Source organism: Eptesicus fuscus, chromosome 24 (assembly GCF_027574615.1).
Source record: "Eptesicus fuscus isolate TK198812 chromosome 24, DD_ASM_mEF_20220401, whole genome shotgun sequence".
In the NCBI taxonomy this organism is placed as follows: domain Eukaryota; kingdom Metazoa; phylum Chordata; class Mammalia; order Chiroptera; family Vespertilionidae; genus Eptesicus; species Eptesicus fuscus.
Genome location: NC_072496.1, coordinates 12,285,742 through 12,312,082, shown reverse-complemented (window position 1 = coordinate 12,312,082; position 26,341 = coordinate 12,285,742). Strand labels below are relative to the sequence as shown.

At 43.6% G+C, this 26,341-nt stretch overlaps 1 protein-coding gene and 1 pseudogene across 3 annotated transcripts in view; both read right to left on the bottom strand.

The window, feature by feature from the left end:
* WDR64 (WD repeat domain 64) overlaps nucleotides 1–26,341 on the bottom strand; it is a 55,883-nt gene that overhangs the window by 5,615 nt on the left and 23,927 nt on the right. For 2 of the 3 annotated variants that reach the window (XM_054712991.1, XM_054712992.1), the window contains 12 exons: nucleotides 22,561–22,684; nucleotides 19,880–20,055; nucleotides 18,262–18,438; nucleotides 17,694–17,824; nucleotides 13,675–13,776; nucleotides 12,321–12,390; nucleotides 10,602–10,638; nucleotides 9,829–9,971; nucleotides 8,503–8,608; nucleotides 6,310–6,368; nucleotides 4,395–4,504; nucleotides 669–857 (listed from right to left, as the gene is read on the bottom strand). In XM_054712991.1, the coding sequence (XP_054568966.1) occupies nucleotides 669–857; nucleotides 4,395–4,504; nucleotides 6,310–6,368; nucleotides 8,503–8,608; nucleotides 9,829–9,971; nucleotides 10,602–10,638; nucleotides 12,321–12,390; nucleotides 13,675–13,776; nucleotides 17,694–17,824; nucleotides 18,262–18,438; nucleotides 19,880–20,055; nucleotides 22,561–22,684 (1,424 nt within the window). The remainder of the gene's footprint in view (nucleotides 1–668; nucleotides 858–4,394; nucleotides 4,505–6,309; nucleotides 6,369–8,502; nucleotides 8,609–9,828; nucleotides 9,972–10,601; nucleotides 10,639–12,320; nucleotides 12,391–13,674; nucleotides 13,777–17,693; nucleotides 17,825–18,261; nucleotides 18,439–19,879; nucleotides 20,056–22,560; nucleotides 22,685–26,341) is intronic. The other variant, XM_028158081.2, reaches the window with a different exon arrangement.
* On the bottom strand, nucleotides 491–618 carry LOC114234539 (U4 spliceosomal RNA; annotated as a pseudogene).

Sequence of the window (26,341 nt, the reverse complement as noted above, 5' to 3'; positions counted from 1 at the left end):
AAAGCTCTTTTTGCTTTAGTCTTTATATATTCCATGTGGTTGAGCTTCGACCTATGAATCAGAAGGTCCTACGATTCCTGGTCAGGCCACATGCCTGGGTTGCGGGCTCGGTCCCCAGTGTGGGGCCTGCAGGAGGTGGCCGATCAACCCCCATCTTTGATGATTCTATCTCTCTCTCTCACTCTCCCTTCCTCTCTGAAATCTATAGACTTTTCTTGCTTTATCTTCTACCATGTCTTCTCTACTTGCTCCCTGCACTTGAATGACTAGATATAATAATGTGTCATCATTTTGTGCCTTTGCTTAGGCCATTGCCTCTTTGGTCTTTTTTATTTGGATAAATCCTCTTTGTCCCTCTGTGATTATCTTAGGAACTGATATTCTTAGCAGTTCTATTATACTGAATTATAAATCTTTGTGCACCCTCCCACTGGATTGCGAAATTATTGAAAAGTTTTGAGTTTTTCACCTTTGAATTTTTCATGTCCAGCACAGTGTTACGGTATCATAATAGTTTAATAATTATAATAATAATAGTAACTATTATTATTTTTAAATTATCAATAATCACGCCTTGGATAAACCTCATTGGCTATGATACTGCCACTGCACAAAGCTGATAACAGCTTAATTCCTGTCTGCTCTCTAAAGAAAACACATGGCCTTACCTTTGCCGGTCAAATACCAGAGGATAGTCATATTTTTGTTTATTTTCTGTGAACTTGCTCTCTTCCTTTATTTCTATGGGGTACTCACTAACATCACAAGGCAAAATGAAATCGGTTGTCTGTGCTAGGTCAAAGGGCCTTCGCTGTCCAAAATACCCACAGTAATGGCCATTGAGGGCATGCCAGAGCCTAAGGAAAGGCAAAAGATAGGGAGAAAAAAAGTCACTGGAATTCAGTGGAAGTTATTTTGTTAATGACAAGGTTTTCATTATGGATCTTATACTTGAGTCCAGAACCCTTCTCATTAAATATATGGATCTGATCATAACATAAACATTTTTGTTAGCTAGAGTTCTAATCTACAACAACTTCAGAAAATGTCAATTTGATTTTGTACTTATGATAACCATTCATGGAAGCCAGAAAATAAGGAACAGGTTTTTCTCCAAGTAACACTGCTCAATTAAGCTAATCAGAGCTCACACTGACTCTGTTCTTCTTTCTCAGGATTGTTTTGGCTAATTGGGGTCTTTTATGGTATCATACTACAAACTTAGGATGTTTTGTCCTATTTTGTTCTAAAAATGCCTTTGTATTTTGATAGGGATTGCCTCGAATCTGTAGATTGCTTTAGGCAATACGAACATTTTAATAATGTGAATTGTTCCAATCCATGAACACAAATGTCTTTCCATTTCTGTGTGTCTTCAATTTCAACAATGTCTTATAGTTTTCAGTGTATAGGCCTTTCCTCTCCTTTGTAAGTTTATTTCTAGGCATTTTATTCTTTTCATTGTGATCGTAAGTGGGATTGCCTTTAATTTTTTCTTTCAGACAGTGCATTGCTAGTATTTAGAAACACAACAATTTCTGTGTATTGATTTTGTATCCTATAACTTCATTATATTCATTTATCATTTATTATTTCTAACAGTTTTGTGATTTTTTCCCCCCGGAGTTTTAAGGTTCTTCTCTATATAACTAATATGTGATATGCAAACACTGATAGTGTTACTTCATTTAGTTAATGTGGGGTTTCACATGGATTAATTTCCTCATGTTGAACCATCCTTGCATCCCTGGGATGGGCCCTACTTGACTGTGGTGTAAGATCCTTACAATGTATTGCTGTATTTGATTTGCTCATTATTTTTTTGAGGATTTTTACATCTATGTTCATCAGCGATATCCGCCTGTCATTTTATTTGCTGATGTTATCCTTACCTGGTTTTGGTGCCAGGGTCATATTGGCCTTGCACAATGAGTTAAGAAGCCTACACCTTCTGGAAGAGTTTTAAAGGGGGTAGGTATTAAATCTACTTGGAATGTCTGGTAGAATTTACCAGGAAAGCCATCTGGTCCTAGTGTTTTGTTTTTTGGGAGGTTTTGATTACTGTTTTAATTTCTTCACTAACAGTCTATTCAGGTTTCCTAATTCTTCATGACTTAATCCAAGAAAGTTTTATTATTCTAAAATTTTGTCCACTTCTAGGTTGTCTGATTTGGTAGCATGTAGCCATTCGTAATGCTCTTTTATAATCCTTTGTATTTCTGTGGTAACGGTTGTAAATTCTTTTATTTATTTTAAACTCGCTAATATACTTTGGAGACTCTCTACCTCTTGATCTTACCTAAATTTATTCTCTTAATGGAGGACAATTCATCACCATAATTTTAAGACACTTTAATATGTGACAATTTGTCTCAATAAATGTCATGACATTGCTATTGATATATATATATATATTTGTGTTTTTAGCATTTTATGTATGCATATATAGCATTACCTAGGCAATTAAAAACAAGTAGGCCTTGTAATCATGGTGACTATAGTTAATAATACTATATTGTATATTTGAAAGTTGCTAAGAGAATAGATCTTCAAAATCTTCATCACAAGAAAAACATTTTAATAACTATTTGTGGTAATGAATGTTAGGGAGACTTGATGTTAACTAGGCTTATTGAGGTGATCATTTTACAATATATACAAATACTGAATCATTATATCATACATTATTTTACAATATATACAAATATTGAATCATTTACTAATGTTGTTTGTAAATTATACCATAATAAAAAAAGGCTCAACTGGCATGGCTCAGTGGTTGAGCATTGCCCTACGAACCAGGAGGTCACTGTTCGATTCCTGGTCAGGGCACATGCCCGGGTTGCAGGCTTGATCCCCAGTGTGGGGCGTGCAGGAGGCAGCCGATCAATGATTCTCTCTCATCATTGATGTTTCTCTCTATCTCTCTCCCTCTTCCTTCCTCTCTGAAATATATGTGTGTGTGTGTGTGTGTGTGTGTGTGTATATGTGTGTATATATATTCTATTTTTGGGAGGGGGGCCTTGCAAGATGAGTTAGGAAAGCTGACCCTGAAGGGAAGTTCTCTAAAGAATGTAACTGGCCACAGTCCTAGTGGAAGGCCCCTCCGTTTGCTCCCTTTGCAGCACTGCGCTAACCCTGCTGAAGCAGTGAGAGAGCCATGCAGGAAAACAAAGGCTGGGTTTGCAAAATCCATCACATTGCCACTGAAACAATTAGCTCCCTTTCACTCTTCTCAATATTACTTTTTCTATTCTATGACTTTTCCCCCATATATATATGTATTTTTCCCAAAAAATATATTTTTGATTTCAGAGAGGAAGGAGAGAGAGAGAGAAAGAGAGATAGAAACATCAATGATGATACCTAGCCAGTTTGGCTCAATGGATAGAGCACCAGCCTGCAGACTGAAGGGTCCCGGGTTCTATTTTGGTCAAGGGCACATGCCTGGGTTGTGAGCTCGGTCCCCAGTAGGGGGCGTGCAAGAGGCAGCTGATCAATGATTCTCATCATTGATGTTTCTATCTCCCTCTCCCTCTCTCTTGTTCTCTGAAGTCAATAAAAATATATTTAAAAAAATAAAAAGAAAAAAGAAACATCAATAATGAGAGAGAATCATTGTTTGGTTGCCTCCTGCATGCCCCCCACTGGGGATCGAGCCCACAACCCTGGCAATTGTCCTGACTGGGAATCAAACCATGGCCTCCTGGTTCATAGGTCGATGCTCAACCACTGAGCCACGCCGGCCGGGCTCTGTGACTTCCTACTGACTTCTGCTTCTGTGTCTCTTCCTGTGGTCTTCCCTGGGCTTGGGCTTACCTCTCTGAGCTCTCCATCTTGCTTAATTCTTTGAAATAAGTCTACAAAAAACCCACTTATTGAAAGTATTTATTATACATTCGAACACAGATGAGCAAGGCATCTCGTTTCTGTAGACATGGAAAAGAATTCCAAATCAATGGCCCTCTTCCCAAGGCCGTTTCTGCCACCTTTAGTTATTTTTTTATTTATTTCAGTCAGTTAAGCATGATTGCGTTTAGGGTATGTACTCTGACTGCAGCTTAATATCCTTTTCCTTTCATACTCAAAATCTTGAATTCACAGCACCAAAGTCCAGCCCTACCCGGTTTGGCTCAGTGGATAGAGCATTTGCCTGTGGACTGAAAGGTCCCGGGTTCGATTCCAGTCAAGGGCATGCACCTTAGTTGCAGGCTAGATCCCTGGCCCTGGTCAGGATGTGTGTGGGAGGCAACCCATCCATGTGTCTCTCTCACATGGATGTTTCTCTCTCTCTCTCTCTCTCTCTCTCCCTCCCTTCCACTCCCTAAAAATCAATGGAAAACTATACTTGGGTGAGGATTAAAAACAACAACAAACAGTATGGAAGTCCATACCTTACTGAGCCATCCACAGAGGCAGTCAGCACCACCTGCTTGTCTTCTACGTAGATCGCTTGAACGATTTCTAAAGAATGAGCACGCCAGGCAAGAAGCTGCTTGAATTTCTAGATGGCAACGATAAAGCATATGCCTTGGAATAAGTATGTGCTGATTAAAATTCAATCTTGAGCAAACTATTTAAAAAAAAAAATATATATTTTTTTTTTTTTATTGATTTTTTTACAGAGAGGAAGGGAGAGGGAGAGAGAGTTGGAAACATCGATGAGAAACATCAATCAGCTGCCTCCTGCACACCCCCTACTGGGGATGTGCCCGCAACCAAGGTACATGCCCCTGACCGGAATTGAACTCGGGACCCTTGAGTCTGCAGGCCGACCCTCTATCCACTGAGCCAAACCGGTTAGGGCATTGAGCAAACTATTAATCATTAAAGAGCCCGCTTAGGCGTGAATGGTGCGGGCATATGTGGAAGGGGATGGTGCTCCTGCCTCAATGAGCTCGTCTTTTGCTTGTTAAGGTCTCAAAAATTCCATTTTTAGCCTGGCTCAGTGGTTAAGAATCGACCTATGAACCAGGAGGTCACGGTTCGATTCCCGGTCAGGGCACATGCCCAGGTTGTGGGCTTGATCGCCACTGGGGGGCATGCAGGAGGCAGCCATTTGCTGTATCTCTCTCATTGATGTTTCTCTCTCTCTCTCTCTCTCTCTCTCTCTCTCTTCCTCTCAGAAATAAAAAAAATATAATATATATATTTAAAAAATTCAATTTTTAGATGTTTGCTAATCTATACAGATCCCTGGAATAGAAAGTACCTTACGTCTTTAGCAATTTATCATTTAATTGAGGATTAGCAATTCATTTAGTTGAAAGTTACTAAATGACTTGATGGAAGAACATAATAGCCTTAGAATAAAGGCTGTGGGGAACTCAGAGTGAATATGATCAGAAGCAGGAGCAAGCAGATTTGAAAAGTGGAGACTAAAGGAGAGAGTGACAAAAAGATTTTAAAATTTTACCCAGGTATATTTTGTTCTTTTTGTTGGTGGTGTGTGTGTGTGTGGGGGGGGGGGGTTGAGAGGGGGCTAAATACTGTGTAATAACACTATACCACAGGAATTAACAAAAGAAACGGGCCCAGCTCATTCTCTTTCAAAGACATCCTGATGCTTTACGGGTAAGTTCCTTTATGAGGTGGCTTATTCTCAACTCTAGGAGCTCCTACACAGGCCACAGAAGACAATGCTTAATCGTGTGAACTAGAGTGTCTACTGCAGAGACTGCTCTGCAGTCACATTCCCGTACAGTGTCTATGAAGATATAAAAACGGACTGTGGAGGGCTAAATGATGTATAAACTCTTTTAAGCTCTGGGTTTCTCCATAGATTCTCACAAATAAGTAAACAAAAGGAAGTAGAGCCCTAGCCTAGTTTGCCTCAGTGGATAGAGCGTCAGCCTGTGGACTGAAGGATCCCAGGTTCGACTCTGGTCAAGGGCACATGCCCGGGTTGACGGCTCGGACTGTGCAGGAGGCAGCTGATCCATGATTCTCTCTCATCATTGATGTTTCCATCTCTCTCCCCCTCTTCCTTCCTCTCTGAAATCAATACAAATATATATAAAAAAACAAAACAAAAAACAAAAACAAAACATGAAGTAGATGCAAAGTGACCAGTGGCTGGCTGGCTGGCTGGCTGGCTTACTCAACTCACTCACTCACTCACTCACTCACTCACCCACCCCCCCTTTTCCCCAACAGACCAGTGTTATTTGTCATGTGGCTTGTTTCCTAGTGAATATATGACGTGAGAGTAGGAAGTCTTGGCTTGTAGGTCTTTTGTGATGTCAACCACAGAGAGATGCTCAATCCATATGCGCCTATTCACAAGTTAGAAGTAGATTAAGTTCTTACCTTTTCATCATGAGGTGGATCCAGGAAGGAACTAATACTGCAAAGGATAACGTGTCCTTCTGTATGAAATGTAAACATCGCAATATGTCATTTAGTATTCTGTAGTCCAAGTCATTACTACCTAGACTGCCAAGGTATTTTGACTCAGGCATTTATAATCCTATATAATAAAAGGCTAATATGCAAATTGACCAAATGGCGGAATGACAGGTCACTATGATGCGCACTGACCACCAGGGGGCATACGCTCAATGTAGGAGCTGCCCCCTGGTGGTCAGTGCACTCCCACAGGGGGAGCGCTGCTCAGCCAGAAGCCAGGCTCATGGCTGGTGAGCCCAACGTGGTGGGTGGTGGTGGGAGCCTCTCTTGTCTCCATGGCAGTCGGACATCCCCTGAGGGCATCCTGGACTGTGAGAGGGCACAGGCCGGGCTAAGGGGGGACACCCCCCTCCCAGTGCACAAATTTTGTGCACTGGGCATCTAGTAGTAAATAAAGTAGAATCTGAGGAACCAGAAATGAAAGAAGAAATTTCATATCAATTTTTATATGTGGCAATTCTTTTCTGTTTCTGGCTTAATACGTCAAAATGAGGTTGCCTTATACACTCAAAGTCAAAGTACTTCCAGACATCAGGGTAGATGAAAGAGAGATGAGTACACAACGACCAAATGAAGCCCAAATTGTTATGAAGATTATCGTCCTCCAATCCAAATGATAGCTACAACAACTAGATTTTAAAAAGCAACAATGACTATACCCAGGCACATCATATTCAAACTGCAGAAACTCAAACATAAAGAAAAAAGCTTGAAAGAAGCCACAGGGGGAAAATTCACCTTGCTTCTAGAGAAGTAAAGATAAGAATTACATCTGACACCTGGAAATCATGTAAGCAAGAAGAGAATGGAGTGAAATATTTAAGTGTTGAGGAAAAAACCCCACCAACCTAGAATTCTGTGTCCTTAGAAATTATTCTTCAAAAGTGAAGGAGAGCCCGGTCAGTATGGCTCAGGGGTTGAGCATGGACGGACCTGGAGAGCATTATGCTAAGTGAAATAAGCCAGTTAGAGAAGGACAAGTACCATATGGTTTCATTCGTATGTGGACTCTAACTAATAAAATAAACAACTAAACAAAATAGAAATAGACACAGAGATAAAGAGCAGACTAACAACTATCAGAGGGGAGGGGGGTTGCAAGGCTGGGTGAAAAAGGTGAAGAGATTAAGCAAGCATGAAAGAAAAAACCTCATATACAGATAATAGTATAGTGGTTACCAGAGGGGAAGGGGGTGGGGGGAGATGGTAAAGAGGGTATGGGGGAGGTGGGGATAAATGGTGATGGAAGGAGACTTGGGGTGGTGAACACACAATACAATGTATGGTTGATGTATTATAGAATTGTACACATGAAACCTATATAATTTATTAACCAATGCCACCCTAATAAATTCAATAAAAAATAAAACAAACAGAAAAACACCAAAAGAGTATCATTACATTAAATAATTAAGATCAACTATATTATTTATTAACAGCAAGTATAAAATAAAGCCTCCTAGCCCTAACCGGTTTGGCTCAGTAGATAGAGTGTCAGCCTGTGGACTGAAGGGTCCCAGGTTCGATTCCCGTCAAGGGCATGTACCTTGGTTGCAGGCACATCCCCAGTAGAAAGTGTGCAGGAGGCAACTGATCAATGTTTCTCTCTCATCTATGTTTCCAACTCTCTATCCCTCTCCCTCTCCTTCTCCCTTCCTCTCTGTAAAAAAATCAATCAATAAAATATATTTTAAAAATAATAATAAAGCCTCCTATTGAGAACAAATACTTCCTTTCCTCTCTGTTTATGCCACTTCTCCCTTTAATAATGAAGACTAATGCAACACAACCATTTTAAGATTAAAAATGAAAACTTTATATTCTCCCCAAAATGTAAGGTAAGGGTAGTCCTATACCCAACTTAAAGATGGAAGAAATAGAATGTCTTGCTGTAAGGAAAAAGGAATGAAATAGGTGTTCACATCCATTGATTGTTCTGTTCATTCAGCAAGCTATCCTTAGCACTCTCAACACCTCCTCTCATTTTTGAGCATCGCTCCTATTTTTTTGTATGAACACATGCCACATGTTTTCCTTTTTTATATCTTGTAGGTTAAGATAGCTGTGGCCAACCACATGAAGACACTGACTTACCTACATTGCTGGTCAGTAGTATCCTGGAACAGGAATCAGTATGCAGCGATGTCAGAGAAATGGCAGAATGCTTTGTAAAAGGTAGCATATCTTTCAGCAGTCGTCCCTGTATAAAGTATAATCACAAATTCTACAAACATATTCATATGGGAGTTGAGTTTCTCTATACGTAATCTATCTAAAAAAACTACCTTTACTACTGAAACACGATTCTATGTGTAGTAAAAGTAATTTGAAACTATCCATAGGGAACTAATGCATTCTTTTCTTTTTTTTAATTTTAAAGAATTTTTTTCTTTATTGATTAAGGTATTACATATGTGTCCTTATCCCCACATTGCCCCCCAAGACCCCAGGAACTCATTTTCTTTTTCTTTTTTTTAAGATATATTTTATCAGAGAGGAAGGGAGAGGGATAGAGAGTTAGAAACATCGATGAGAGAAAAACATCGATCAGCTGCCTCCTGCACACCCCCTACTGGGGATGTGTCTGCAACCAAGGTACATGCCCTTGACCAGAATTAAACCTGGGACCCTTCAGTCCGCAGGCTGACGCTCTATCCATTGAGCCAAACTGGTTAGGGCAGGAACTCATTTTCTTGAAATTAAATATTCATAAAGGTGTAGACAACTATTCATGATTGGCATCTGGACTCTGATTATTATAGATCATTTATACCAGTGGTTGGCAAACTCATTAGTCAACAGAGCCAAATATCAACAGTACAACGATTGAAATTTCTTTTGAGAGCTACATTTTTTAAACTTAAACTTCTTCTAATGCCACTTCTTCAAAATAGACTCGCCCAGGCCGTGGTATTTTGTGGAAGAGCCACACTCAAGGGGCCAAAGAGCCCATGTGGCTCGCGAGCCGCAGTTTGCAGACCGCTGATTTATACATTTGGGGGTTGATTTCTGTACTTCTCCTGACCCTTTTCATGCAATTCCTCAGATCTCTTTTCTAGTTATATATTATTTTAAGTAGATACAGGTTTACTACGTGCATCTCACTTGTTTTATTTTGTTATGACTATTTTTTAATCCTCACCCGGTATTTTTCCATTGTTTTTTTTAGGGAGAGTGGAAGAGAGAGGGAAAGACAGAGAGAAACATCCATATGAGAGAAACACATCGATTGGTTGCCTCCTGCACGAGCCCTGACCAGGGCCTGGGCTGGGGAGGAGCCTGCAACCGAGGTACGTGCTCTTGACTGGACTGGAACATGGCACCCTTCAGTCCACAGGCCGACGCTGTATCCACTGAGCCACACCGGCCAGGGCCCTGTCTCATCCTTTTCTATGCCAGGTAAATAGTGGGCCTAATCACCTCTATACTCCATAAGCGCAGGTGGCCGTCCTCGTGAGCGGTGACCAGGACGGGAGGCTGAGTCTCGGCAACACCGGTGCCTCCAACGTGTTTTTTGTCCACTGGCTGTGGCTCTCCCTCAATGATGTCCGCTTGCTCACCTACTTGGAAAATTAATGAGCTGCATGGTGCTGGCAACACTTGGAGTTCAAAGTCGTCTAGAATGTGGGTAGAAAATACCCCAAACAACACATTCTTTTCCCTAGAGTTTTTTTTTTTTTTTTTTTTTTTTTTTTTTTAACCCAAGAGAGTTTCAATCAGGGCAGAGAACAACACTGTATTAGCAAATGGACTCCCAGGGAAAAACCGAAGAGCTTGCTTTTGGTCCTGTTGCAAAGCCTCTTCACTGTACATAACCGCTAAAACCACATAAACATCCAGCTCAAGCCTTACACATACACAATGGCTTATGCATCTAGTATCAGTTTTAGAGGATTAAGAGGCACAGTAATATTTTGGCTTAAAAAAATATATATATTTTTTATCGATTTCAGAAAGGAAGAGAAAGGGGGAGAGAGAGATAGAAACATCAATGATGAGAGAGAATCATTGATTGGCTGCCTCCTACATGCCCCCCACTGGGGATCGAACCCACAACCCCAGCATATGACCTTGACAGGAGTCGAACCCAGGACCCTTCAGTCCACAGGCCAACGCTCTATCCACTGAGCCAAACCAGCTAGGGCACAAAGCAATCATTTTAGAATAAGGGAGCGAGGTGACTTCATACTGACCTTTGCCCTCACCATCATGTATGCTCTGCTTGCTTCCCTGGATTAGGGGAGAAAAAGAAGATACTTCTAAATCATTGTAAGGAAATGAGATATACTGGATTAGTAGACTCTTCAGATAGCTAATACATTGCTATAAGTGGTAAAGTTATTTTTGGACTAATTCTTTGAAATACGTATTGCAGAGAATTTCATGTTCCTAAATTGGGTATCTGTGGCACAACTTTCCCCTAGTGGCTCAGAGATAGCATAATAGTGAGAGTAACTAAATGCCTAATGTGTGCCCCGTTCGTGGTGTACATTATTTTGAATTTTATTAACAACCATGCAGGTGGGAGTTATTATTCACTTTTCACGGATGAAGAAATGGAAACTCAGAGATTAAGGGCTGTTTCTGAAGCTAATCAGATAAATAGAACACTTGGATTCAAGTTCAAGTCTATCTGACTCCTAGTAATCTTACAAGTTTACTAGAGGCCCGATGCACGAAATTCGTGCAAGGGGCTTGGACCGCGCAGCCCCTTGCAGCCCTGGCTTCGTCCGGAAGGTTGTCTGGACGGTCGTTCTGCTGTTCAGTTTAATTAGCATATTAGCTCGCTATTATATAGGACTCTTTCCACCATGCTAGTGGTTTTTAATTATTTTTTTGCAGTGAAAACTCCCCTTTAAACAAAATCCTAATTAGAAGTGTTATGTGTAAACATATGTAAAATCGTAACTGAAAACACAACTTGGAAACCATACATTACATTGTGTTGTCTCTTCCACCTGTGAAATGTATGAATGTGTTTAGCAAAACAGTCTAAAATTATTTTTCAAATGTAAAAGTAGCATCTGTAATTTATTTTATTCATGATTATATATTGACTAGAGGCCTGATGCACGAAATTCGTGCAAGGGGCTTAGCCCTCGCAGCCCCAGCTTCGTCCGGAAGGTCGTTTGGCTGTCTGGTCTAATTAGCATATTATGCTTTTATTATTATAGATTATTTGAAGTAATGAAAGCCTTCAGAAATAGGGAAAAATGAATGAAATCAGTTTAGACACTGCTTTTAAGAAAAACAAAAAAAAGTTTTACATACAGCCGAAACCAGTTTGGCTCAGTGGATAGAGTGTTGGCCTGCAGACTCAAGGGTCCCAGGTTCGATTCCAGTCAAGGGCATGTACCTTAGTTGCGGCACATCCCCAGTAGGGGGTGTGCAAGAGGCAACTGATTGATGTTTCTCTCTCATCAATGTTTCTAACTCTCTCTCCCTCTCTCTTCCTCTCTGTAAAAAATCAATAAAATATATTTTTTAAAAAACCCAAAAGTTTTACATACAGATACACAGAACATTCTTTCCTCTTCTTTTCTTAAGATTATATATATATGTGTGTGTGTGTGTGTGTGTGTGTGTGTGTGTGTGTATATATATATATATATATATATATATATATATATTTTTTTTTTTTTTTTTTTAGAGAGAGAGAGGAGGGGAGAGGGAGAGAGAGAAACACAGAGCGCAACATTCATTGACTGCCTCCTGATCCTGAGCCTGCATGTGCCCTAACTGGGAATCAAACTGGCAACCTCTGGTACACAGGACGACACCCAACCAACTGAGCCACCCCGGCCAGGGCCCTTTTACCTTCTATCGAAGGAAGGGCGCAAATGCAACAACCCTGATTTTTGAACCAATATTGGATGTAAAAGTAAGACACACTCTCCCTATTTCTTGCTTACCTTGCTGCTCTGAGGACCCTTACTAGAGTCACATTGGGACGAAGAGCACACGGAATCCTGACTTGACATCCTGTAAGAACAGGGAGGAAGCGCCAAAGAGGAAACGTTAAGATTCTTTCATACTCACAGGGTGCTCTTCTCTGCTTTGATTTCAGTTCATTCCTTCTTCCATTCTCTGAAGATACTGAGCCGCTTACGTATAAAACAAAGCACACCCCATATCTTGTGTCACAAATGCTCATCTGCCTGGTGTTGGTGGAGACTGCTGGGGAGCCTCAGGAATTAAGGTTCATTGCTACCTGGTCTGGGAACGAAACATCTGCCCTGTCCCACGCCTAAGGCTAGATGCAGTCCCAGAGGTTCTGACACTGCCTCTAGTGGTGGGGGTAGGGGTGGGGCCCTGAGTAGCCTGGCTAACTTCTGCTCTACAGTGTCCGGTTCTGGTCTGGTCTACTCTGCGACACTGCTAGAATGAGCTGAACAGTGCCTTGGGGTCTGGTGCAAGCATATCCACAACAAGTCCTCAAAATATTCTCAGAATAAGGAATTTCAAGCCTACAGGATATATTCTGGCTCACCTTTGGGTGATTCAAAACTAACATAGAAACATTTTTAAAATATATATATATCTTTATTGATTTCAGAGAGGAAGGGAGAGATAGAAACATCAATGATGAGAACCATTGATTGGCTGCTTCCTGCACGCCCCCTACTGGGAATCAAGTCCAAAACCTGAGCACTGATATGGAATCGAACCCTGACCTCCTGGTTCATAGGTCAATGCTCAACCACTGAGCCACACTGGTCAGGCTAGCATAGAAACTTTTGACTTCTCTCCAGAGATGTGTTTACCATGGCCTATGGATGGGAAACCAGACCTCACAAGCAAATATAAAGAGAAAAATACCTTCTCTTCAATATTTAAATAATGATCTCCTGCTCTCCCAGAAATGGATGACGATTGCTCAGTTTTGGTGGAGGTCATATGAGACCTGTTGCCATATGATCTGTTCTATTGGCCCTGCAAGTCCCGTCTGCGTCACATCGGTGCTCACAGAGTTTGATTTTGGCTACAAGTGTGGTCAAGTGAGCATTTCCCCGCTTTGCTACTGTTGTAAAGGGTGCTGTGGGTCTGACCGAGTGAAGGAAATTACATTCCCACACAGCAAATCGGATCCCCGGGGACCATCCACTACAAAAGACAGTGACGGGGAAGAAAGCTGAAACCAGGTAGTCTACCCAATTTGCCTTCCCTCAAGTGTACCTTCCTAAAGGCTTAGGATGGGGAGAACTCTTTTTATGTCACCCACGTAAGACTCAGACAGCAATTCTCTATCAGTCAGTACCAAGTTACCTTGCACATTCAAGGGTACGAAAGAGGAACATGATGTCATTAATTCTATAGCGTTTGGGATCCAAGTCAGGATTCACAATGAAGCAATCTTCAGGTTTGTATCTGGAAAGAAACATACGTGTACATGATAAACATTTAAGAATTAGGTAACTTACATGACTTACATTACAAATTCCACACAGAGCTAATCAACTCCTAAAATGTTGATATCGAACATGAAGAGAAAATGCAGAGGTATAGAGTTTGAACATATCTTTTTTAATAAGGCTCTGTGTAGCCACACGAACATTTAGTGTGTAAAAGTCCTTTCATTCAAGTGGCTGGTCTATTCTTCCTACTTGTAGGTCAGAGAGTGGGCTTCTGTAACATCCTGGAAGTTTCATAGAATTTAAAGGTTAGAGTTCTAGCCCTAGCCGGTTTTGCTCAGTGGATAGAGCATCAGCTTGCAGACTGAAGGGTCCCCAGTTCATATCCGGTCAAGGGCAAGTACCTTGGTTGCTGGCTCCTCCCTGGCCTGGGCCCTGGTCAGGGCACGTGCAGGAGGAAACCAATCAATGTGTTTTTCTCACATCAATATTTCTCTCTGTCTCTCCCTCTCTCTTCCACTCTCTCTAAAAAAAAAAAAATCAATGGAAAAATACCCTCAGGTGAGGATAAAAAAAGAAAAGGTTAGACTTCTACTCTTTGAACAAGTAGAGTGATAAATTTGAATGAAATATAGTTATTGCCATGAAGGAACTTAGAACAGAGTGGAGAAGACAAGCAGGTAATTCAGTGATTATGCTACTCTTGTTACTGGAGTCTCCCATTGACCCAGATTCCAAAGAATTGAACACCTTCCCAGGCGGTTTCCTGGGAGCACAGCGATAATCCCTACCCACCTGCCCTGGCACTTCATGTTCAGCTCTTTAAAAAAGAAAAAAAAGAAAAAAATATATAAAATATATATTGATATATATATTGATTTCAGAAAGGAAGGAGAGGGAGAGAGAGAAACATCAATGATGAGAGAGAATCACTGGTTGGCTACCTCCTGCATGCCACTCCCCCGACCCTGGGGATCAAGCCTGAAACCCAGGCATGTGCCCTGACCGGAATTGAACCATGATCTCCTGGTTCATAGGTTGATGCTCAACCCCTGAGCCACACTGGCCGGGCCATGCTCGCTCTTAAAGCCACACTTAACATTTCTTATAGCAAATGGACCCCACAGCAAAACGTTCCTTTTCCTTTAATGGAATTGCCTCTGCTAATTGGATCTGCTAAGTGATGAAGGAAGCTCTTGAGGGGGCGGGGGAGGGTGAACCAAGCTCAAAAGAGGAGCTTGTGGGCTTGACGACTTGTTAAGCTCCAACTTTTTACGTATTTCTGCTCTGCTGACTAGCTGAATGGTGGAACGGATTATTAATTAGCAAGGACAATTTCTAGTTTGGTCCCCAAAGAGCTTTGAACAGAAAGAGAAGAGCTGTTTCTCCTGACTGGTGAAGGGATCTTAGGCAAAGTTTGAGGTAGAGGCAGAGATGGCCTCCGCCATGAATATGGGTACCATATCTCATGTCAGAGCCTTTAAAGCTGGGCCTAAATTACATTAGACACTGCTGTGCTAAATTACATGTTTTGCAAAAATACTCCATTGATTCTAAACCAACTGTTTTTACATCATCATCTTTTCCTAAGGAGACACTACAATTCTCTGATTAGGTGTTGTGTTTGTGAGCATCCCTTGGCACGATGCCTAGCACTGCAACGAGGAGGAGTTCCTCCTCGAAGCGGGACATGTTCTCAGGGCAGCTTCCCCTCCTTAGGCTGTGGCATCAGGACTCCGTGCCTTTTGTGTCTGGCTGATTCCCCTTGGTGGTGAGTCACGCACAATCCCACACTCAGTGTGAGAACGGCATTAACAAAAGGGTGAGAAATTGTACAGCGCATATTCAAGTGACAAGTATACAGTCTGCGAGAAAAGCCTAAGGGTGAGGGTTGAAGAGAAGGAACACAAGGATGACAGAAATGTTAGGGGCCGGGACCAAGAGAACACAAGCTGGGGTACAGGGGGAGCGTTCTGCAGAAACATCTACTTCAACGAAAGGTTCAAAAGGCTAAACAAGAAAGATGCATGTCCACTAACCAGTTTGGCTCAGTGGATAGAGTGCTGGCCTGCGGACTGAAGGGTGCCAGGTTCCATTCCAGTCAAGGGCACATGCCCAGGATGCAGGCTCAATCCCCAGTAGGGGGTGAGCAAGAGGCAGCCGATCAACGATTCTCTCTCATTGTTGATGTTTCTATCTCTCTCTTCCTCTCTGAAATCAGTTTTTTAAAAAGTTGGTTAAAAGTGAAGACTCAGACTTAGACTGGGAAGGGGCATGGAGTCCAGGTAGACCAGTAGCATGTAATGCACTATAAATAGAGAGGCAGAGATTTCTTTTGCATTTTCTTCTTCTTTTTCCTTGTTCTCTCCCACTCTCTTCTCCCCTCCTTTATACCTCTTCCCTCCCTCCAAATGCTTAGATAAACTTGACTTTCCCGTTATTCATTCATCAAGGTTCTTGACCACCTTGTACCTCAAAGAACAGTATTTCAGACTCCTTTGACCTAGTGTGTTCACACGTGGCCCTTGCTCTCTAGCCCAATTGCACAACTGTGGGTTGCTTATTACTTGTAATCCATCCAGAGCAAATAACATGACTGTTATATTATATCCTTTACAGCCAATGGCAAGGACATTTAGAAATGGCTGGCAGGGAGAAGGTAAAGTTTTTGACCATAGCATGAAGAAAATCTAATTGGTTGAGATTTAGAATTGCAAATGCCATGGCCTGGTTAGCACTGACCTGTAATGAATTAGATGTGTTGGGGGTGGTGAATGAGAGGGAAAATCCATCCAGAATGCCTCTCACCATTTGATTTTGGTCACTTAGTAGATGGTGTCACTGGGTATACAGGAAGAGGAGTTGTTTGGGGGAGGGGGAGGTTGGGCCAAAGTTTGGGGCATGTGGGGCTTTCAGGTAATTGGGGCTTGGTAATTGCCAGATATGTATGTTTGAAGCTCTGGGGAGATTAGAGTTTAAATTTAGTGTGTATTTTAAGTATTTGTTGAGGTTATGAATTTGGACGAGATAACACACGCAAGCATGTACTAGAGTGAGAAGAGTAAAAGGCAAAGCACTTGAGAACACAAATACTTAAGGCTCATCTTATTTATATTACGAGGGGCATGGTGCATGAGATTCGTGCACTGAGGTGGGGGGGGGGTCCCCTCAGCCTGCCTGCACACTCTCGCAGTCTGGGGGAGCCCTCAGGATTTCCGACTGACTACAGTCAGACATCCTTAGTGCTGCCGCCACTGCTGCTGCACTTGCCAGCCGTGAGCCCGGCTTCTGGCTGAGCAGAGCTCCCCCTGTGGGAGTGCACTGACCACCAGGGGGCAGCTCCTGCATTGAGTGTCTGCCCCCTGGTGGTCAGTGCACATCATAGTGACTAGTCGTTCGGTCAATTTGCATATTAGCCTTTTATTATATACTAGAGGCCTGGTGCATGAAAATTCATGCACACGTGGGGTCCATCAGCCCCACCTGCGTCCTCTCGCAATCTGGGACCCTTGGGGGATACCCGCCTGCTGGCTTAGGCCTGCTACCCGAGAAGAGATGATCTAAAATAAATAATCATATCCTTGGGTAAGGATTTTTTAAAAGTTAACGGTCCCATGAAAATTCACTGCCGGTGGGGCTGAGAGGACTGGGGGACTCCAGCGCCTGCGCTGCCATATTGTGGCTGTGAGCGCCGCCATAGTGTGAGGGTGTGATGGTCAATTAGCATATTACTTCTTTATTATATAGGAGGATTCTGGGATTTAGACACTTAGAACACAGTTTCCTCATAATCATGACTCCAGGAATGCCTCCCTTGATAGTAACTACTACTTTTATTTATTGCTTTTGTTGATTTATTTGTTTTAGCATTGAATGTTACTTTGGCTCTTCTGTAGTACAACTTACATTGTTTAAGAAAAAGATACAACTTACATTTCTTTGACAGTGGCTGTTACAAAATTCCACAAGATGATCATACCATTTAAGGTCCCAGCGGCTATCAAATTAAATCCTTCTACTTGCAATATATCAATGCAGTTCACTTCTGTACTGACCGCAGGATTCTAAAGAAGGGAGGAAACCAACGCATTGACTGTCATGAACACAGTATCGAACCACAATCCACATGCTGTATGTACACTCTGTTATCTCATCACTAACTTAAAGTGTCTTACGATTTTTCAAAAAATTTACTGGAGTAGAATTGGTATACAATATTATATTTGTTTCAGGTGTGAAACAGTGATTCGACATGTATATGCCTTACAATGTGATCACTATTAAGTCTGAAAACCATCTGTCATGCAAAGTTCTTATGATATAATTGATTATATTCTCTTGACTCATGGGAATATAGGTGACACATTACATCTCCATGACTCATGTTATAGCTGACATTAAATGATAGTGCCTTGAAGTTCATGGCATTATTTTCTCTACTTTTGTGTGTGTTTGTAATGTTCCGTAATAAAAGGGAAGAAAACCAAGAAATGAAACTTACATGAACATGTTGAGACTGGGTTTTCTCAGCTATCAACGCGACATGTGGGAAAGGAAGAGGCGCGCTCCTGTCTTTAGTGAACGTTTTCAGGCGCACACTATGATTACCATCGTGTAGGACAGGTATAACGTCAGGCAGCTCCCATATCACAACGAGACAAATGTCGTTTTCTTTACCCTTTAATAGAAATCCAGTGAGGACATGAGGAACTCAATTAACTATTTTATTTGGAGCTGTTGTAAGGAGATAGAGAAAAACAGAACAAACCCGGATGTCTCTGACACCCAGTCTTGTCAAGTCTTAAGTTCTATCTACCCCTCCCTAATGTAATTCCTCTTTTTTCTTCCCTTTCCAGAAGTAACTAGTAACCGGAATATGGTGTTAGTTATGAACGTTTTTATATTTATACGTAAATATATACATATATAAATATAACCCATTACATGGCTCCAAGACCACACCCAGACAATCTAGCACAGTGATGGTTTGTGAAAAGAGCGGGCGGTTGCACAAGCACTTTTCTGAGGTAGAGAAGATAAAATCAAGAATATGAGTGCCAAAGAGACATTACAGTTCAAGCCCTTAAGGACTGGTTCGAAGACATTCAAACTCATGGGGAGTCTGCCTCAGCACATAATGCATTAGCAATGGCCCGAGTGGCCGGCTGTGACGATGGAAGCAGCGTTTGCTGTTTGTGTAATGCAGTTTGTTTAATGCAGCTGAGAGTCTGGGAGGATAGAGGTTTGGTGCATCTTTCCTTCACTCCACTCCCAGCTCCAACTCCAGGAATGAACTACATTCCTATCCCATTCATGTACTGTTGTACACCTTACAGAAGATGTCTTATATTTCTTTATGGAAAGAGTATACTGAATCACTGTTTTTCCAGCAGCAGGCCATCAATCATCTTAATCAGTGCTGGATTTCTTTTTAAGTTGTGTTTTGGGGGGTGTGTATGTGTGTGTGTGTGTGTATTTTGAAGCATTTTTATTGATTTCAGAGAGTAAGGGAGATGGAGAAAGATATAAACATCAATAATGAGAGAGAATCATTGATTGGCTGCCTCCTGCATACCCCCCACTGGGGAACTAGCCCACAACCCAGGCATGTGCCCTGTCCGGGAATCGAACCAGTGACCTCCTGGTTCGTAGGTTGACAACCATTGAGCCACACTGGCTGGACTGAGCAGCTCTTCTTTTTGGCTCTTTGTTGTTGTTTTTCTAATATGTTTTTATTGATTTCAGAGAGGAAGGGAGAGGGAGAGATAGAAACATCAGTGATGTGAGAGGAACATCATTGACAGCTGCCTCCTGTATGGCCCCTACTGGGGATGGAGCCTGCAACTGAGGTATGTGCCCTTGACCAGGAATCGAACCCGGGACCCTTGTTTCTGCAGGCCGATGCTCTATCCACTGAGCCAATCCAGCCAGGGCCTTTCTGGCTCTTTGCTCGGACCTGGGCAAGCTTACTCAGCAGCCTCCTAGGAAGGTGGTGGGGAAATGCCACCCTCAGCTGGCTGCCAAGAGAGGAGTTCGGTGGGGATGGTCCCCAGACTCAGTTGCTTTTCCCCAGAGGAGCAGAGAGAGCACAGGTGTCAGTGGGGGACGGGCCGGCGAACCTGCATCATTTTGATCTTCCCACTGTGCTCCAAGGCGAGCAGCAGGTGCTGGTGCTTCTCCTGCACCTTCAGGAACGCCAGGCGCTTCACCCAGTGCTCCTCCTCCTTCCAGTCCTTCCCTTCCGGCAGCACCTTCATCTCCTGCCCGCTGCCGAAGTCCCAGATCTTCACGGTTCCTGGGTGGAGGGAGACGTGGTGGGTGAAAAGGAACCGATAGAAAGAAAGCATGGCTCTTATCGCGAGAACATGGATCTCCTGGAAAGCTTTCTGCCCACGATTTCTTCTGTCTATTTCCTACTGAACATGAGTCTCCCCGGCCTTGCTGTGCACAAAATACGTTTCTGTGGGTCGTGACTGGTCACAGGCTGACAAACCCGAAACAGGACCAGGCAATGTCTTGAAATTGCGACCGTTTTCTTTGAACTCTCCTAGCTGAGCTTTCTGTCTTAAGTGGATTTTTTCTGCCTTTATTCTCCCAAGGCTTTCCAGTTTGCTAAATACCCCCGATATCTGTCCATTTGTACATCTAATATCATGCCACAGTTATTATTATTATCATTATTTAAAAATATTTTTATTGATTTCAGAGAGGAAGGGAGAGGGAGGAGAGAGAAACATCAATGATGAGAGAGAATCATTGATTGGCTACCTCCTGCACGCCCCCTACTGGGGATGGAGCCTGCAAACCCAGCATGTGTCCCGACAGGGAATCGAACCGTGGCCTCCTAGTTCATAGGTCCACGCTCAACCACTGAGCCACGCCTCCTAGGCAGGCCACAGTTGTTATTAATAGAAAAATCATCATTGTAAATATGATGCAATAGTAAAGATCGCAGGGTCACCTCAGGGTTAGATATAGTGGGCTGCCCCTCACAGCACTTTGCCTTCCCTCCCTTAACTGTCCATACTTTAAAAAAACACCTCCAGACAGTATGACTAATGAAATAAAATATTATGCATGCATGAAAATAGTGCCATCTCAGTCACATTGAATTGCTTAATGCTTATGTCTGATAATGGCTGTGTCCATTGCTCAGAATTTCTATTATGACTAATTTTCACATTGTGCAGGGTTGCTAAGAGCAGGGGACTGTTTTCTTAGGAACTGTCCCACGAGAGAGGAGCTGCATTCATTCAATCACACCGCATCCACTCAGCAGGGGCGATTTTATTTCATGGGCATTGCTATCCGCTCACACTTTTAAAAAGCAGACTCTTAGCCCAGCTGGCATGGCTCGGGATTGAGCGTTGACCTATGAACCAGGAGGTCACAGTTTGATTCCCAGTCAGGGTACATGCCTGGGTTTCAGGCTCGATCCCCAGTAAGGGGCATGCAGGAGGCAGCTGATTGATGATTCTCTCTCATTATTGATGTTTCTATCTCTCTCTCCCTCTCCCTTCCTCTCTGAAATCAATAAAAAATATTTTTAAAAAATAAAATAAAAAGCAGACTTTTACATCAGGATGTCCACCCAATCCATCAATGGGCTTTCATGCCAGTACATATGTCCCTAGAATAAATGTACTGTGTACAGTGCATGCGGTTGGTCTAAATCAGTGGTCGGCAAACTCATTAGTCAACAGAGCCAGATATCAACAGTACAGCGATTGAAATTTCTTTTGAGAGCCAAATTTTTTAAACTTAAACTTCTTCTAACGCCACTTCTTCAAAATAGACTCACCCAGGCCGTGGTATTTTGTGGAAGAGCCACACTCAAGGGGCCAAAGAGCCGCATGTGGCTCGCGAGCCACGGTTTGCCGACCATTGGTCTAAATGAAGCAGTTCTTTCCTGGGAGTTTACAACACAATGAGGTGAGAGGGAAGCAGGCTGTAGCTCCAGTTCCTGGAAGTTCCATGTCCTGCTCCCCTACATGAGGGACATCAAACAAAACAGCACAGGCCAGCCAGCATGGCTCAGTGGTTGAGCGTTGACCTATGAACCAGGAATTCACAGTTCGATTCCTGGTCAGGGCACAGGCCTGGTTGTGTAATCCATCCCCGGCAGGGGGCGTATGGGAGGCAGCTGATCAATGATTCTCCCTCATCATTAATGTTTCTCTCTCTTCCTCTCCAATCCTCTCTGGAATCAATAAAAAAACCAAAAAACAAAAAACAAAAAAACCACAAAAAACAAAAAACAACCAACACAGCAGAGCTTGAACCTCCAATGTGTACTCAGCACCTACCCCCAAGGAGCTCACACGGACAGGGAAGTCCAAAGGAGAATTCTAGGTGTTCTATGACAAAGCTGGCTGGATATTTTGACTGGCCCCCAAATCTACCATCAATAAAAATATTTTCAACAACCACTGAACCTAATATGTATATCATAGTAGGTGGTCCCCCAAAGTAGGACCGATGAGTCAGTGCAACACAGATACACTGATGTATCTTCGACCAAAGATGGAGGAAGAGTGTATGTGGGGGAGACTTTTGCAGACTGTAAAGCAGCTGTCTGAATGTAATGGAAAGTACTGATCACGGTGACCATCAGTCTCAGGACAAGAATGCCCATCAAAGAAGCGTTATCGCTCTCCAGTCAGACGCTGTGATCTCGCTGTCATGGTTACATGGTCCAGCCTGGTTCATGCCCTCCCTGTAACCCAAACTACTCATGAGTTTCTAGAGCAAACTCTCAGAGCACTAACGCAGGGAGGCCGTGTTCTGATCTTAGTCTGACCGTTATACGCTCCTGTGGCAAAAAGAAATCCACTGTCATCGATAGCCGCAGAAGTCAGTTCAATATTGAAGCCATGAGGGTCTAGAATCTGGTATATTTGGAGGCCAGTCTCAAGTTCCCACACCTGTAGGTAAGAACAAGAAAATCAAATGCCTTTCAGCTCTTATCAAAAAATTTACAATATTCAAGACAGCCTCAAAATTGGGGCTATGGCCCTGGCCGGTTTGGGTCAGTGGTTAGTGCGTTGGCCCCTTGGACCTAAGGGTCTCAGGTTTCAATCCCTGTCCCGGTTGAGGTGCATGTGGGAGGCAACCAATGAATGTGTTTCTCAAATCCCTCTCTCTCTCCCCCACTCTCTCTCTCCTCCCTGCCTTTTTTCCACTCGCTCTAAAAACCAATGGAAAAAATATCCTAGGGTGAGCATTAAAAAAAAAAAAAATGGTGCCATGTCCACCTAACACCTTTCCCAGCGTTCTGCCATGAATGTTGTTTTGCTCAAAGGAAGTTCTAAAAGATGCAAGGCCACCTCGTCGTGACTGCGCTGCCCTGGGGGTGTCTGTGGCTGAGACGGGCAGGGACTGTCCAGGAAGCCCCTGGCTGTGCAGGAAGTAGTCCTTGGCTATTGTAAGTGTGGAGCAAGATGGACATGTAACAGTGACGAGTCCAGCAGAAAAGATCACCCTGGATGTCTTTCCCTCTGTTGGCACTCATCCAAATTAGCTAGGGGTTACCTGTAATCTGAGAGAACCCTGAGGAGGGAGCTTTCCAAGAAGTGATTAGGGAGAGGGGTTCAGAGAGAGAGCGAGAGAGAGCGAGAGAGAGAGAGAGAGAGAGAGAGATGGGGGAAAGGCTAAGACTTCAGAAAAGGCTGCCTCTGTAACCAGGGTGGGTGTAATCAGGAAATGCAGGAACATGTCAAGACTCATCATTGTCCGGCCTGTGTGGCTCAGTGGTTGAGCATTGACCCATGCACCAAGAGGTCATGGAATCGATTCCCAGTCAGGGCACATGCCCAGGTTGCTGGCCTGATTCCCAGCAGGGGGCATGCAGGAGGCAGCTGATTGATGTTGAAGCATCGATGTTTCTATCTCCCTCTCCCTTTCTCTCTAAAATCAATAATAATAATAATAAAAACTACTATTGAAAAAGAAAAAGAAAGAACACAAGACTCATCATTATCTCTCTTTGGAAACACAATAGGCACTTTAGTCCCGTAGCCCTTGGGTCTGAATCTCCCCTCGTCATGGATCTGCTATGTTCACATGTAATAAAAGCGAGTGGCAAGCCCGGCCGGTGTGGCTCAGTGGTTGAGCGTTGACCTATGAACCAGGAGGTCATGGTTCAATTCCCAGTCAGGGTACATGCCCGGGTTGTGGGCTCCATCCCCAGTGTGGGGTGTGCAGGAGACAGCCGATCAATGATTCTCTCTCATCACTGACATTTCTCTCTCTCTCTCCCTCTCCCTTCCTCTCTGAAGTAAATAAAAATATATATTAAAAAAATAAAAGTGAAGTGGCAACACAAGATGAATTTGGTTGCACTCAAGTTATCTGGCGGGTGCGGGGCAGGGGGGTAGCATAGGCAAAGGGCCAGAGCTGGGAAGGTGCATGGGTCCTCCAGGGACCTGAAAGGAAGCTGCAGCAGTTGGGGTGATGGGGGTGATAGGGGTGATGGGGGTGATGGGGGTGGGGTGATGGGGGTGATGGGGGTGGGGTGATGGGGGTGGTGGGGGTGGGGTGATGGGGTGATGGGGTGATGGGGGTGATGGGGATGGGGTGATGGGGGTGATGGGGGTGGGGTGATGGGGTGATGGGGGTGGGGTGATGGGGGTGGGGTGATGGGGGTGATGGGGGTAGGGTGATGGGGGTGGGGTGGGGATAGGAGGAGCTGATGGAACAGTCTCTGAACGGAGCCAGTCTGCCCCTGAGGCCATGCTCTTCACCTCTGTGCCCCGGGGTCTAGAGGAGTCCTTCATGGAGAAAGCGGTCACTGCATGAATGGGTTTCAGAGGCCACCCATTTCCTGGCCTGAAGCACATCCCTCTCCAACCAGCAGGCATGGAAGCTGGCCTTGATGTCTGCATCCCCAGGGAGACACTTTCCCCCGGAGCGTCTTACTGCATGGAAGCAGCGCAGGTTTTAGTTTTCATTTCCCTCCACTTACTCTGTACGCATTAGCAGACCTTATTTATTTTTTGAATGCTCACCCGAGGCTATTTTTCCATTGCTTTTTAGAGAGAGTGGAATGGAGGGAGAGAGACACAGAGAGAGAAACATCGATGTGAGAGAGACACATCTATGGCTGCCTCCCACACTCACCCTGACCAGGGCCCCGGCTGCAACTGGGACCCTTCAGTCTGCAGGCTGACGCTCTACCCACTGAGCCAAACTAGTGCGGCATTACCAGAATTAAGTGATCACTGACTAACCTCATGAGATGTGGACCTGAGAAAATCTCCAGCAGGTGTGCGGAGAAGGTCAAAGGTTGAGAGGGGCTGGGAAGGGGTGGCGGGGAAGGCGCGCCCTGGTCTTGTCTGTCTCCCTTTGCAGGGCAGGCACGGAATGAACGGAGAAACGCTTGAAGCAAACACCTCAGCCACCACTGCTACGTGGCTGCAGTGGCTGCAGGCACAGACACGCCGGCGTGGCCACGCACCCCGGCCTCCAGGGAGCACAGCAAGGGCAGGGCCAGGGGAATGCAGAGGCAAGGACGTGGGCATGCACATCAGACGAACCTGGTTCAAATCCCAGTCCTGCTGCCTGATCTCTCTGAGCGCTCCTTTGCTCACCAATCAAATGGGACTCTATCTGTCCGCAGGGAACTACGGGAGCATTCACTAAGGGCATGGATGTAAGCCCTTGGCCATAGCCCACACCTGGAGGGGTGAGAGGAAACATCTACCCAGTCCTTTCCCTTTCTTCTTAACATACCCTCCTTCCAGAGTTCAATGTAAAAAAATTACATATACACAGGGTGTTCCCAAAAATATACACACATATTGAAGAATTATAAAGGCAGTGCTTATTGAAACACGCTTCCTTTTCAAAATTTAATAGAACCTACAGACATTGTGTGTATACATTTTGGGGGTACACCCTAGATAGATAGGTAGATAGATAGATAAACAGATTTTCTTTAAAATTACTATTTTTAAAAAATATATATTTATTGATTTCAGAGAGGAAGGGAGAGGGAGAGAGAGATAGAAATATCAACGATGAGAGAGAATCATTGATTGGCTGCCTCTTGCATGACCCCGACTGGGGATCCAGCCCGCAACCTGGGCATGTGCCCTCTCTGGGAATGGAGCCATGACCTCCTGGTTCATAGGTCAATGCTCAACCACTGAGCCACGCAGGCCAGCGGGCAAAATTCCGATTCTGATAGTAACAACTAGCTTATTTATTTATTTATTTATTTTAAAATATATTTTATTGATTTTTTACAGAGAGGAAGGGAGAGGGATAGAGAGCTAGAAACATCGATGAGAGAGAAACATCGACCAGCTGCGTCCTGCACACCCCCCACCAGGGATGTGCCCGCAACCAATGTATATGCCCTTGACCGGAATCGAACCTGGGACCCCTCAGTCCGCAGACCGACGCGCTATCCACTGAGCCAAACCGGTTTCGGCTAGCTTTATTTATTTAATTGAGCATGTCACTTAATACCAAGCAGTCTGAGCTGACTTAAAATACTTGTTTTTCATGGGTTTGTAAAAGCTTAAAAATAAATCGAATGTAGGGCATCATCACAAGTGCCACTGCATGTACTTAATCAG